This window comes from Nothobranchius furzeri, chromosome 6 (genome assembly GCF_043380555.1).
Source record: "Nothobranchius furzeri strain GRZ-AD chromosome 6, NfurGRZ-RIMD1, whole genome shotgun sequence".
Classification (NCBI taxonomy): Eukaryota; Metazoa; Chordata; class Actinopteri; order Cyprinodontiformes; family Nothobranchiidae; genus Nothobranchius; species Nothobranchius furzeri.
The window spans coordinates 63,064,011-63,078,300 of NC_091746.1; the positions used below are offsets into that span (position 1 = coordinate 63,064,011).

Consider the following 14,290-nt stretch of genomic DNA (forward strand, 5'->3'; position numbering starts at 1 on the left):
GGAGTAATACTCTGATAGGGGGTGACTTGCTCTTAAGGTCTCATTCACTCAGAAACCATGCTATACTTTTTGAAATATGATCCATCACTTTGAGTGTCACATGCCCTCTAGATGTGAACACAATCTTCTTATGTTATGTTTATGTATTTAGCAGACGCTTTTGTCCAAAGCGACTTACAAGCGATAATCGGCATATTGCCCTTGAGGTTAACAACAACAATAACAACAGTAACTACCCCTATTTCCTGCATTAGTCACTGAAAGAAAATAGACGGGCTAGAAAGAGCCACACAAATTTATGTCACACTAAAATTTTCATTCATGAACTCACCCAAACTTGGTTTGCTCTGGAAAACAGTTCCTTTTAGTGCTGCGAGGCGAGAGCAGAAGCTAGCCGTTAGCATTAGCAACGCCACGTGGCGGAACACATTCAGGCTTTAGATATTTGTGAAGATAAAACATCAATGTTGCATTTTTACATAAGACAGATGAGGAAACAAAGGCAGCGCAAGAGTCGCTGTGTTGCTGTTAGCCAATCAGAGGAGAGATGTCTAAACATTATGAATATTAATGAGTAAGATTCCAAATCCTGCCATTTTCTGGATAACAGCAACATGACTCTACCACTGACTCTGTTTGCGCCGCAACGTTGATGTTTTATCTCTACAAATAACACACGCCTGGAGGAGCTCTGCTGTGTGGTGGAATTGCTAATGCTAACTGTTAGCTTCTACTAGCTGAGACGTTCTCTTCTGTTTTCTGAACGCTAAACCAACAGCAGCCTTTCCTGTCGTGAGTCCAGATGGGTGAGTCCATGAATGTTAAGTGACAGCGTGACGTAGATCTGTCAAGCTTTTCTAATCCTAGAGTTTCACCATCTTTTTTCAGAAACTAACGCAGGAGATAGGTGTAGGAGACTATTTTCATGTTCAGCCTGCATGAAAAACTCAGAGTGACTGATTATAATCAGAAATAAGATTTAAAAAATTGTTTTTCATTGTCTCACACCTATCTGTGGGTTTCACCAGCAAAGATTTGAAGCAAAGCTAAATATCAACAGCACATAAGCATGTGACTCTTGTAATTTACTAGGATTTATGCCATCATAACTTTGTAATATGAACGTTTGTTGTTTAGATGCAACATAGATTATTAACCCTCTCAGGCTCACAATAAGTTTTGATAAAAGGACGAACAACTAAGTCCTTCAGGGGTACTTCTGAGTTAAAAGATGCTCATGAAATACGTATGTGGAGTAACCAGGAAGGTAGGTTTTAACGTTGCAAATCTGCAACGCCTGCCTCCAGAGGGTTAAGAAATGTTAGAGATTTGCATGAAAAATACATTTTTTCCCTCACATATGGTCATGATCTTTGAGTCATTTATGTCTCCTCCTGCGTACATCTCTAGCATCATTATGACTGAATCAACTGTTGAATTAAGAGTAAGTTTTGTTGAGGCACAACATGATACAGGCAATAAATAATCTGACTGCAGCACACAATCATATACTCAAAATGCAGTTCAGTGTTTTTATTTCTCTTTCCCCTTTAACATTTGGTACTTCTGTCACAGCAAATGAAATAAAACAAGTCAGCCAAACTGCAGTAGTCCTACTTGGAATAAGAACAGTAAAAGGAGAAGATATAAGATGTGATCACATGTTTTGATATTTATATTTTTTATAATTTCACATATTTTTTATGTGCGTCTCTGAAGATTAAAATCACGAGGCGCTTCACAAGAACAAAAAATTATAAAACAGAATAAAAATATTATATTGTAATAAAAAATTGGATTAACCCTCCCACTGTGCTAATGGGTGTGACCCCGCGAGGAAAGTTGACCATTGAGTAGGGATGCAACGATACCACTTTTTTCCAAACCGATACAATACTGATACTTGGATCTGAGTACTCGCCGATACCTATTACCGTTACAGATACTTCTACCGCACAAAAAATGCAATGAATTGGAATACAGATATTATTTTCTTCTGTTTTCAATAGGAAAAGACTGAGATAGATAAATGTAATAGAAGTGATCACAAAACTAAAATATTAGGTGAACAGAAATGACAAGTTACAGTGAAGTCACTTTCAAGCAACTGCATTGGTATCAGTTACTGGTATCTGTTCACTTTTACCAATACCGATACAGGTATCAGTATCTGTATTGGCACCAATACCGATATCAGTATGGTATCGGTGCATCCCTACCATTGAGCAGGGTTGATGGTTTATCCTTTGGGTCCACGTGGCAGGGGTGAGGAGTGAGCACCACCTCACCCCTGCCACGTGGACCTCAAGGGATAAACCATCAATCCTGCTCAATGGTCAGCTTTCCTCACGGGGTCACACCAATTAGCACAGTGGGAGGGTTAAAGAAAAAAAAAAGAAATATGCAAAGGAATAATAATATTTAAAAAAGAATAACTTACATTACTTTTATCTTATTATTGTCTTTTTTTTTTTTGGAGAAGTAATGTGATTGAGTAAATAGGGTAGGCATAAAAAGCTAGGCTTCAGCCTACACCTTATTGGTTACTGTAATTGAGATTCTGTATTACTGTGTTCTTTCTTTTCCTTTTAAATGACCAAAAAAAATAAATAAATAAAAATAAAAAAGAATAAGAAGAGGTAATCACGGGATCCAGAGAAAAACAGAACTGGCAGTAACAACAGCATGAAGAGAAGCTAGGGAATAGAAGGTCACAAAAAGCCAGCCTCTGTTCAAAAGAGCCTGTTTGATTCAAAAAGATGTTTTACAGCTAGTGATTCATGTAAATTAGCCAAAATACCGAGCAGTATGCTGTTTTTCAGTAAAAAGTGTGTTACACGTTACAATACTTTTCCACAAACAAAGCAACATAGCACAACATGTTACCGTAATACAGCTCTGAATCGGATCACCTGGTTTTGTCGGATAAAACAGCATTTTTCACTGATTAGCATGCATGTCTTTGCAGCCAAACCTGGAGATTAATCATCATGCTGACAAGTCTCTGGACAGTTTCTGTAAGTGGCAGAAGTCCATCCTGTCTCATCACAACAGTGGAAACAGCATTCTGGAGAATGGGATGGCTCATCATGACAACGCTGTCCTAATCACCCGGTAAGAGTTGGCGAGCGGCTAAAGGAAAAGGAACACACTCTGCTCACATAACAGTACAGCCATCCAGCATTTCATTCGTTGTAATTTTCTCCTTTGGAGCAAATAGGTTGCAGGTTCTGTTCTGTGCCGTCAGCAGCCGCCAGCAGCTAAAACACTGGAAGCTCAGACTGTCCTGCACAGACGCTACCTGTATCTGAAAGAATAAAGGCCTCAGCCCTGAAAATAAATTGTGCTTTTACAGACGTACTGTACTTGTCACCCTGCAATTTATGTCAAGGCTGTTACCATAAAACAGCAAAACTCTGTCATTACCTGGAATCGGCTTCATTGTTGCCCCAAGTGTTTTGGCCACGTAACCTAGCAACTAAAAGGTACATATCCCAGCTGGTTCTCTCAAGTAAGATGTGATGGTGTTATTTGATTGGCATGGGCTGAAGCCAAGCTTTGTGACTTTCTGAGTTCAGTACAAAACAGCCTTTCTGTCATCAATGACTGCTTGCTGATTGTCTGCCTCTTGATGTTCTCCAGCTCCTCTCGCTTCGTGTTTTATTTCAGGTTTGAGCTTAACTCCTCTGGAGAAATCAGAGTTATCCATCCATTTTCGGATGCTTATCTGAGGTGTGGTCGCTGGGGCAGTAGCCTAAGAAGGGAAGCCCAGACTTCCCTCTCCCCAGCCACTTGGGCCAGCTCCTCTGGGCGTTCCCAAGGCGTTCCCTGACCAGCCGTGAGACAAAGTCCCTCCAGCATGTCTTGGGTCTTCCTGTAGGTCTTCTCCTGGTTGAACTTGCCCAAGAAACCTTACCAGGGAGGTGTCCAGGAGGCATCCTGACTGGCTTCTCTCGATGTGGAAGAGCAGAAGGTCTACTCTGAGCCCCTCCCGGATGACCGAGCTTCTCACCCTGTCTGTAAGGGAGAGCCCAGCCACCCTGCAGAGAAAACTCATTTCGGCCGCTTGTATCCATGGTCTCCTTCTTTCGGTCACTACCCAAAGCTCGTGACCATAGGTGAGGGTCGGAACATAGATCGAGCTGTAAATCAAGAGCTTTGCCTTCCGGCTCAGCTCTTTCTTCACTATGATAGATCGAAACAACACCCACATCACTGCAGGTTCAATCCACTGGTCGATCTCACGCTCCAGTTTTCCCTCACTCATGAACAAGACCATGAGATACTTAAACTCCTCCACTTGGGGCAGGACCTCGTGCCTGACCTGGAGAAGGCGTTCTACCCTTTTCTGACTCAAAACCATGGATTCTCATCCCATCTGCTTCACACTCAGCTGCAATCCGCTCCAGTGAGAGCCAGAGAACACGCTCTGATGAAGCCAACAGGACCACATCATCTGCAAAAGGCACAGACCTGATCCTCAGGCCACCAAAACAGATCCCCTCAGCACATTGGCTGCTCCTAGAAATCATGTCCATAAAAGTTATGAACAGAATCTGTGACAAAGGGCAGCCATTGCAGAGTCCAATTCTCACTGGGAACGAGCTCGACTTACTGCCGGCGATTCGGACCAAGCTCTGACACCGGTCATACCGGGACCTAACAGCCCGTATCAGAGGGTCTGGTACCCCATACTCCCAAAGTAACCCTCATAGGGCCTCCCACAGAGCTCTCCGAGGGACACGGTCGAACGCTTTCTCCCAGTCCACAAAACACGTGAAGACTGGTTGGCCGAACTCCCACTCACCCTCCAGGATCCCTCTAAGGGAACAGAGCTGGTCCAGTGTTCCACAGCCATGATGAAAACCACATTGCTCCTCCTGAGCAGAGTTACCCTTTTGTGGAATTAGGTTTTCATGTTCAAACTGTGTCCCCACCTTCAGGAATTAGCTCTTGAGTTATTCAGCTTGGAGACCCAACAACGCATCTATCTGGCTTGACCACTCATGAGCCAACGCAAAACGATACGGTTCAGAGCCGTTCACGTTCATCTTTCCTATATAGCACCTTCACATGGTCCGAGGGCCAAACAAAGCGCCGCTTATTTCCACTTAAAAAAACATCCTCCTCTGGTGAAGGAGTTGGACAGTGAATCCTCCAGCCCGCTGCAGTTTCTGTCTGTGTGTGTTTTTCAACCACTCGTTTGAGCATGGGAGTGGATGCTGTCGGTCACTGCCTTAGTGCCGCTCTCTCTGTTCACCAGGCGACGCCTCCTTTTGACGCATTTTTCAAACAGGAAGTGTGGGTGGAGGAAGGTTCTGGTCAGGGTGGGGACTTGCACTTTAAGGTCCTCACAGACTTACAGTAGGCAGATTGTAATCTTTTCCAGAACGAATTCTTACATTCGTTATGCTCCTTCATCCTGTCATTAGGAAACGGAGCTCAGCATCACTGTTTTTTTGGTGGTCAGGTCCTGTGCTAGGACCGGTCCACACGGCAAGATTTCAAAATGATATGGTTTCAAAACGCGAGAGACTGCACACAAGCCGATACTGTGTGTGGTGTGCATACACATGTCAAAAACAACACTGATCACGGACCAATTTCACTCAAGAACATTCCCGGGTCAGATGAGGAGTCTTGTGGGCTTGAACTTCCTTTAGAGTAAACCAAAATGGCAGACAGAGTGTGCCTCGTGTTCCTGTCACCTTGCTTTCTTACTGGCTACACGTTGCAGTGGGAGGGTTAACCCTCCCACTGTCCTAATGGGTGTGACCCTGTGAGGAAAGTTGACAGTTGAGCAGGGCTGATGGTTTATCCCTTGGGTCCACGTGGCAGGGGTGAGGAGTGAGCACCACCTCACCCCTGCTACGTGGACCCAAGGGATAAACCATCAGTCATGCTCAATGGTCAAGTTTCCTCGTGGGGTCACACCCATTAGGACAGTGGGAGGGTTAAACAGACAACAGGTTTGTTTGTTACCAAAATCAGGCAGAGACGATCCAACCTGTTGAATATTCCCAATTTGTGATGGGAGCGGTCTTGTACTTAAGAGCAGACCAGAGCACTTTTTAAACATATTACGGGCATTTGATTATCGGGAGCATCATTAAGGTTGTCGGAAGGGGAGCAGTAGGTCAAAATTTGGGATAATCACCTTGTCGTGTCAACCGGTCCTTAGATAGCGTGTCACCTGACCTGACGTTTAGACGTGTCTGCAGAAAGCAGCAGAAAGGAAGGAGACTAAAATGAAATTTGCTGCGTTCTCGTTAATACTATATTAAAAGCCTCAGGAATGATTGGATCATTCATTTGAGACAAATGATGCATTCTTACAGCGCAGCAGCTTCAAGCGCTCTCCTCTACTGGATTACCTGCGTGCGGAGCTAAAAGCAGGGACGACCCAAGCCTTTCTATTTATTCTCCTTGTGTGTGCATTGGCCTCTTTACACAGAGAGCCCCGCGGTAGATGGAGGGGTGCACCAGCCAGGTGTTTTTCTTGAAGCAAACCTGTCATGACTTCACTATTGTTATGCTAAAGGCTGAGATTATAACTGGCCAGACTGTGTGATTAAACAGTGAAAGAATGGAGTGGCCAACAGCCAGTAGAGGAAAGCTGTGTAAATGTAAAAAAAAAAGTTATTATAATGTTTTTTTTTTTCCTTTTTCTTTGACTTTTTAGATATGACATCTGCACCTACAAGAACAAACCCTGTGGTACCCTGGGTGAGTAGAGTAGAGTGGAGTTTGTCTAACTGGTAAAGGATGATGATAACTGTTTTAATCTCTGGTTATCCTTCTCCCCTGGAAAGGTTTTCACTTTCACATTCAGAGTGTCCTCAGACAAACCTTATTTAGCAGCCTTCGCCGTCTGCTTTAGAAGAACTCCAGACGGCTCCTGTGAGACGTAATAAGAAAGATGTTTTCATTTGTGTTATTATAGCTCCGTGGTGGCTCCCGTCTTCTGGCTGAGGCCAGGGGCGCTGAACTGGGACAGGTCGTGGTCAACTCTGCTTTGTAAAACCCCTCTGTCTTCATCCCTTGCCTCTAACCTCAGTTTGTTCAAGGTGTGTGTGTGTGTGTGTGTGTGTGTGTGTGTGTGTGTGTGTGTGTGTGTGTGTGTGTGTGTTTGAAGTAAGGTAGAAAGAGGAGATGAGAACAAGTGGAGGAGGTGGAGTCGAGAGGAAAATGGAAGGGAAAAGGACAATTATAGGGAGCGTTAGAGGCTGAAGGAGGGAGATAGAAGGGGTGGTACACACGGCTGTGGTGATTTTGGGACAGCAAGTCTTTCCTCCTTTCTCCACCCAGCCTCTCTCCTTTCCCATCTCATGTTCTCAAACGGCGCTGCAGGCACCACAGTATATCTTGGAGGTAATATCGTGACCTCGGGGGGACTTTGACAGATTGACCGCATTCGTCACATTCCCCGGTCGCTTTAATTGCCCCGGCATCTGCTTGGCTTCCTCATTGTCCTCCCCCTCTATCCCCCTTCTCCTCCTTCAGCCTCTGCTCCACCTCCCTCCCCTCTCTGGGATCATGCTCTCAGGTCAGTCCGCTGGCCTTTAGGGTCGCTGAGTAATCAGGGGGCTGGAGATAGTGCTCCGTCCAACCCCCCAGTGTTAAGGACAGAGCTTTCAATGCGGTGTGTGTTTGCATTTAACCTACACTCTTACCCTTGCACCCCCCCCCCCCCAACATGCTCAAACATTCTTAAACTAATCGTAGAGTAGCCACCCTCCTTCCTTTTCCCTCCCTCTGCTTCTTCTTTCTTCACCTCTCGGCTCCTTCTTTCCCTGCAGTAATGGCTTCAGTAGCCTCCTGATTTGCGAGTCTATTCTTGTTTAGCCTCTTAGCAAAGAGGATACAAACACTGCGCCACTTTCAGCGGGGGGAGGCCAGGTGCTCTTTTGGACCAGGCAGAAAAATCTGAAGCAGAACTGACCACTGAAGCTGGACGTGCAAAGTCAGATGAGTCAGTCCTAAAGCCATCACTGATAATTCAGCATGAGATCCTCATGAAACATTTTCTTAGACCCGGGTCACAGGCAAGATAATTATGATGATTTTTGACCCAGTTTTAACCTTTCCACAACCTTAAGGACCCCCCCCCCCCAATAACCATAATGGCTCTAAAATATACTTATCAGATATTTTTGCACTGTGTAGTGTGTTCAGTTCAATTCAAAATTAGCTTAATCCCCCAAATATATGGAGTGTGAAGACATCTTTGGTGCCTGTGGTCATCGGGGCACTTGGGGCAGTGACACCCAGACTGGAGGAGCGGCTAAAGCAGATCCCAGGAAAAAACACCAGACATCTCGGTCCAGAAAAGTGCAGATTTAGGAACAGCTAAGATACCGCAGAACCCTCAAGCTCCCAGGCCTCTGGTAGAGGACCCAAGCTTGGAAGGATGTGACACACACACACACACACACACACACACACACACACACACACACACACACACACACACACACACACTGCTAGGGATGGGGCCGATACCAGTGCAGCTGCCTGAAAGTGGCTTCACTGTAACTTGTCTTTTCTGTTCACCTACTATTTTAGTTTTGTGATCATTTTCTTTATATTTTATTTTTATCTTCCTTACAGTCTTTTCCTGTTAGCATGAAGCAGAGACGAAAATAAAACATGTAATCCCATTTATTGCATCTTTTGTGTGATAGAAGTCTCGGTATCGGCGAGTACTCAGATCTGAGTATTGTATCGATTTGGAAAAAAGTGGTATCGGTGCGCGCAGGGTTTGGGGGGCCACAAAGAGGGGGGCCCGCAGGCTGCCTTTGAGGACCACTGCTTTAAGATAAGCAAAAAAAAAAAAAAAAAAAAACACAGCAGCACAGATTTTCTCAAACTGGGAGTCAGTGATTAAATTTGGTGTATAAGGGGAATAAAAGCAACACAGTCCTTTTGTGACACGCTCGAGATAAAGAAATATTTTTTCGCGTTTAACCATTGGAGTTCCATGGTTAAAGGTGCATGATGGGACTTTTATTCATGTTATCTTCTTGTATTTAGACCTGTTTTAAAAGTGTTCCCAATAATTTCCAATTTTTCCAGTTCTTTTAAAATATGGCCAAACATTTGCAGGAAAACTTTGAGATTGCAGCTGTGACCAATTGCCAATTTTGCTGACTCGGAACTCAATAAAACTATAAAGAGTAATCAACTGGAAATTCCTACTTTGCCTTTAAAATTAGCTTAAAGGTTGAATATGGAACACAAACCCCAAAGCGACATCTAGTGTGTGGAGGTTGTAGCTACAGCAATAGAACAAGGTTTCCAGCCGTCGGGATACCGGGTTCGCTGCCGACAGGCAAATTGTTTTATTTGGGTCCATCTGTTGTAAGCTTCACTTAAACTCAATTTGGGTTTAGATCTTTTATGGTCGCTCATCTTCTGAGAAGAATAACCACATCTTCTGGGCTCAGAAGCAGCTGCTTGACTTGCCAGCCTCAGACTGTTTATGCAATCAGCAACGGTGCCCTCTACTGGCTGGTAGATATAAACCCGGTGTTGTGCCCATTGAAATACAGTACAGGCCAAAAGTTTGGACACACCTTCTCATTCAATGTGTTGTCTTTGTCTTTGTGTCCATTTACATTGGTAGATTCTCACTGAAGGCATTAAAACTATGAATGAACACATGTGGAATTATGTACTTAACCAAAAAAGGTGAAATAACCGAAAACATGTTTTAAATTATATTTTCTTCAAAATAGCCACCCTTTGGTCTGATTACTGCTTTGCTCACTCTTGGCATTCTCTTGATGAGCTTCAAGAGGTAGTCTGTATTGATGATATAAATTGACTACCATTGAGTCTGGATTTAAACCAGAAGCTGATTGATAGCTTGTCAGGGGGAACTGCTAGGGTCTTGAAAAACAAAGACCAACACTGCAACTATGAACACTTTGCACAAACCTAAAACAGTTGCCAGTAAATTCCCTTGAAACTTATGGAATGCTTGTAATTCTCCTCCAGTAAACCATTGAAGGAGGGACAAAACAGCTCTGACATATACAACCTCCTCTCCTGCTTCGAGTCATTCGGTGGTTCTGCATCTTGGGTCCAAACCTCCTGCTCCTCATCATGACAATGTCAATGTTTCCCTTACATAGACGTAGCCGTGGCTGCCCACCACGGCTGAAATCCCAGCGCCACGCCTACAAGATCCCAAGTTTTATTGTGTTTTTTAATTTTATTTATTAGTTTGCACCATTTCCGGAAGAAGCAGCGGGAACTACTCTGTTGTTGCTTGTGATCACAGCCGGCAGGCAGCAAAGAGGAGGAGGCAGTGCAGGGTGGTTACAGCTAGAAGGAAAATACTCATTCGGTAACTGACTGTCTTCACGCTCTGTGATTGGCCAATCACATAGAGCGCCCGCCCCTCCCTACACACAGAACTCTGCAGCCGGGAGCTCAGTCCGTCCGACCCCGGTCCGACCCATGCATCCACGCACACACACACACAGACAGTAACGGATCTCTGTGCTTGCTTCACTGTTGCTCACGTTTCTTCAGTGCTCTCTAGGTTTTCTTCAGCTCGCCTCTTTTTCGGTTGAATATTTAAAGTTATTTTTTCGTAACGTACGTGGTGCATTTGACAAGACGGAGCTGAAAACGGCTCGTGCACGCGTCGGTCACTGCCTCCGCTCCGGTCGGGTTTTTCTATTATTATTTTAACTCTCTCTCTCTCTCTCTCTCTCTCTCACACACACACACACACACACACACACACACACACACACACACACACACACACACACACACACACACACACACACCTCAATCAACATCGTTTTGTTTAACTGTGTGTGGGGAAAAATGTCAACAACGGTAGGAAAAAATCAGTTTAGTCAAATTAAAATAAAATGGTTCTAGTATTTCATATTTCCTAGTTCCTACTGCATGAGTTCAGATGCATTAATTCATGCACTTAAATATTAATGTTCAGATTTCACTGAAAAACTTGTTCTGTAATACTTTCACTATTGTGATCAAAAATATTTAGTCTCAATTCTGAGGCTGCTCTGTAAATAGTTTTCAAATAAACAATAGTTTATAAATAAACAACTTCTGATCAATCCATATCAATTTCAGATTTAAAATAATGTGTTGATATAAACCACACCCACTAATTTCCAAATAATAAATAAGAGGTGCATTCATCTGTGTATCTCCTTTGATCCGCATTAGTCATATTTTCAGCACCAGAACAGTGAAGCAAAGAAACAAATTCCTGAGTTTGTTAGTAATTTTATTTATTAGGTGCATCTGACCTGTTCTATTGTTGTCTGAAATCAGATCAAATCAGTGCTTCTATGGGTTGTTACTTTATTATAATGTTCACTGTAATGCATCTTGATGTTCTGAACAAATAAATTAAATCAAAGATATTGGTCAATAATGCAAATTTGTGTTTCAGTCATTTTTATACTGGCTTAAAAATACTTCACTAAGTCTACTACGCAGGGGTGTAGAACGTGTTTAACAGGGCCAGCCCAGTAATGATCTTGGACTAAAATAAAAGGGGCAGAAAGTCAAATAAAGGATGGCAAAAGGAGATGTTTTTCCAGACGCCAAGAAAAATTAACCCCCCCACCCCCACCCCACCCCCCACCCTCCCGGCAGAGTGTGTCACTGAGAGTTTAAAACAAAAATTATTCTTGTGCAAATATTGGTGTATCCACCTTTAATACTAGTTATTAAAATGCAGCAGTTGCTGGATTGGTGCAGTTCAAAGTGGAGTGCATCAAATAAAACAATATTCAGATAAAGGTGAGACGTGTCATAGTCCCCCACCACCACCACCACAGCTGGAAAAATTCCTAGGGGAAACACTGAATGTAACTGTAACATCATAATATCACACAAAAAAAAAATCACATTATCCTCTGTTTAAATATTTTCGAAGCTGAAACCTCTGGAGATAAGGTCTGCATGAAGCATTTATGTATCATGTTGCACAGACTCACTCCCAAACACAGACCTGCTTTTTACCTTTATCCGGGTTATTAGATGTAATCTGTAAGGAATTGCTAGTGCTCACCTTATCTGACCTGTCAGGCTTTGAGAACAAAGGACAGACCACACCTGGATGGTGGAGCGGTTCTCTCCTCTCCAGTTGGGTTGTGAAATGAGGAAAACACAGATGCTGTGTGACAGGTTTCTGTTGGCGCACAGAGTTGGTAAAGACTTCTTATGTTACCCTCTTTGGCGTGTGGCATAGACAATCCCTCATTACATCAGTTGAAATGTTTAAATCGAACCTCTGTCTAGACGTTTCCCAGGAGTTCCTGGAGTTTGCAGGAAACTCTGTGACGCTAAACTCAACTCCTCCTGTTGAATCTGTACTGGTGACCAGTCTTTGTGCGCTGCTGTAAACAGAAGATCAATTACGTTCTACCTTAAGTGTGACTTTTATGTCTGCGTCTCATAAGAGTGATCCTGTGTTTGCATGCTGTGCTGTTCTGTGTGTGTGTGTGTGTGTGTGTGTGTGTGTGTGTGTGTGTGTGTGTGCGTGCGCGCATGTTTCTAGGCCTGGCCTCAGTAGCTGGAATGTGTGAGCCGGAGAGAAGCTGCAGTATCAATGAAGACATTGGCCTTGGCTCTGCTTTCACCATTGCACATGAGATAGGCCACAAGTAAGTTTGAACTGTTTTATAAAGGATATATTATTATGCAAATCTCACCTTTTGCATCCTTTTGTGTTGGTCTCTACTGCCTCTTACAACACTGAAAAAAAACCCTCATCCATTTTCGATCAGAGTTTGGTTTCAGGGATCATATGCTTCAACAAGCTGTTTGAAAATGTATTATTGTGATGTAACAATAAGGACATTTATAACAGACTTTTTCTTTGAAATGCTCTTCACACATTTATGGCATCCAAGTTAATGCTGTATAAAAACAAATAATTATAACTGTCTGAAATATAATTCAATTCAAGTTTATTTATATAGCGCCAAATCACGACAAGAGTCATCTCAAGGCACTTCACATAATAAACATTCCAATTCAGGTCAGTTCATTAAGCCAATCAGAAATAATGTATCCTATATAAGGAACCCAGCAAATTGCATCAAGTCACTGACTAGTGTCAGTGACTATACAGCAATCCTCATACTAAGCAAGCATAAAGCGACAGTGGAGAGGAAAACTCCATTTTAACAGGAAGAAACCTCCAGAGAATCCTGGCTCAGTATAAGCAGCCATCCTCCACAACTCACTGGGGATCGAGAAGACAGAGCAGACACACACACACACACACACACGCACACGCACGCGCACACACACAAACACACACACACACACACACACACACACGCACACACACACACACACACACACACACACACACACACACACACACACACGCACGCACGCACGCACGCACGCACGCACGCACGCACGCACACACACACACACACACACACACACACACACAAAGACAAAGTAATGTGTCTATAGTTATATTGTGATTTCTTAGTAAATTTTCTATTTGGCGAGAGATAAACTTTATTGTATTTATGCTAGTGGATCTATAATTAAACGGATAAACTAGTAGTAGCACATCCAACGTCAAGGAAAGCAAAAAGTTATTATCAGGAGAGGGAGAATGTTTAAGTGGTTAGCAGCAGTGTGCTAGTCAATGGCCCCCTCCATGAGGCCACCACAGCTTAGCAGAACATCGTTGTAGCTTCTTTTGGGTAGAAAAACACTTACAGAGAAAAGAAAGTTAACAGCTGAAATTGAAGAAAATAGTACAGTTAAAGAGCAGACTGTAGAAGAAAGCAGTAGAGTGTGAAAAGTGGTCAGTGTGTCCTCCAGCAGTCTAAGCCTATAGCAGCATAACTACAGAGATAACTCAGGATAATCTATCCTATTTAGATGGAGGCATGTTGGAGGCAGGGCAAGAGAGAGTCGTCTTTACTGACTGTACACTCCACCTCCCTCTACTCCCCCACTTGTCCAGATTTAGGCTAACATCAGATTTTAACCATAAGCCCTATCAAATAAAAATGTTTTAAGCCTATTCTTAAAAGTAGACAAAGTGTCTGCCTCACGGACTAAAGCTGGGAGCTGGTTCCACAGGAGAGGAGCCTGATAACTAAAAGATCTGCCTCCCATCCTAATTTTAGATATTGTGGGAACCACCAGTAGACCTGCAGTCTGAGAGCGAAGTGCTCGGTTAGGAACATATGGAACAATCAGATCACTGATGTATGATATATACAGTCCTGGAGAACCTCATCATCATAATCTATGCATT

The 14,290-nt window shown here is 43.3% G+C and overlaps 1 protein-coding gene across 4 annotated transcripts in view; it reads left to right on the forward strand.

The window, feature by feature from the left end:
- Window positions 1-14,290, forward strand: part of adamts6 (ADAM metallopeptidase with thrombospondin type 1 motif, 6) — a 129,561-nt gene that overhangs the window by 13,503 nt on the left and 101,768 nt on the right. For all 4 annotated transcript variants that reach the window (XM_054744522.2, XM_054744518.2, XM_054744519.2 and 1 more), the window contains exons 7-9: window positions 2,969-3,114; window positions 6,683-6,726; window positions 12,557-12,662. In XM_054744522.2, coding sequence (XP_054600497.1) covers window positions 2,969-3,114; window positions 6,683-6,726; window positions 12,557-12,662 — 296 coding nt within the window. The remainder of the gene's footprint in view (window positions 1-2,968; window positions 3,115-6,682; window positions 6,727-12,556; window positions 12,663-14,290) is intronic.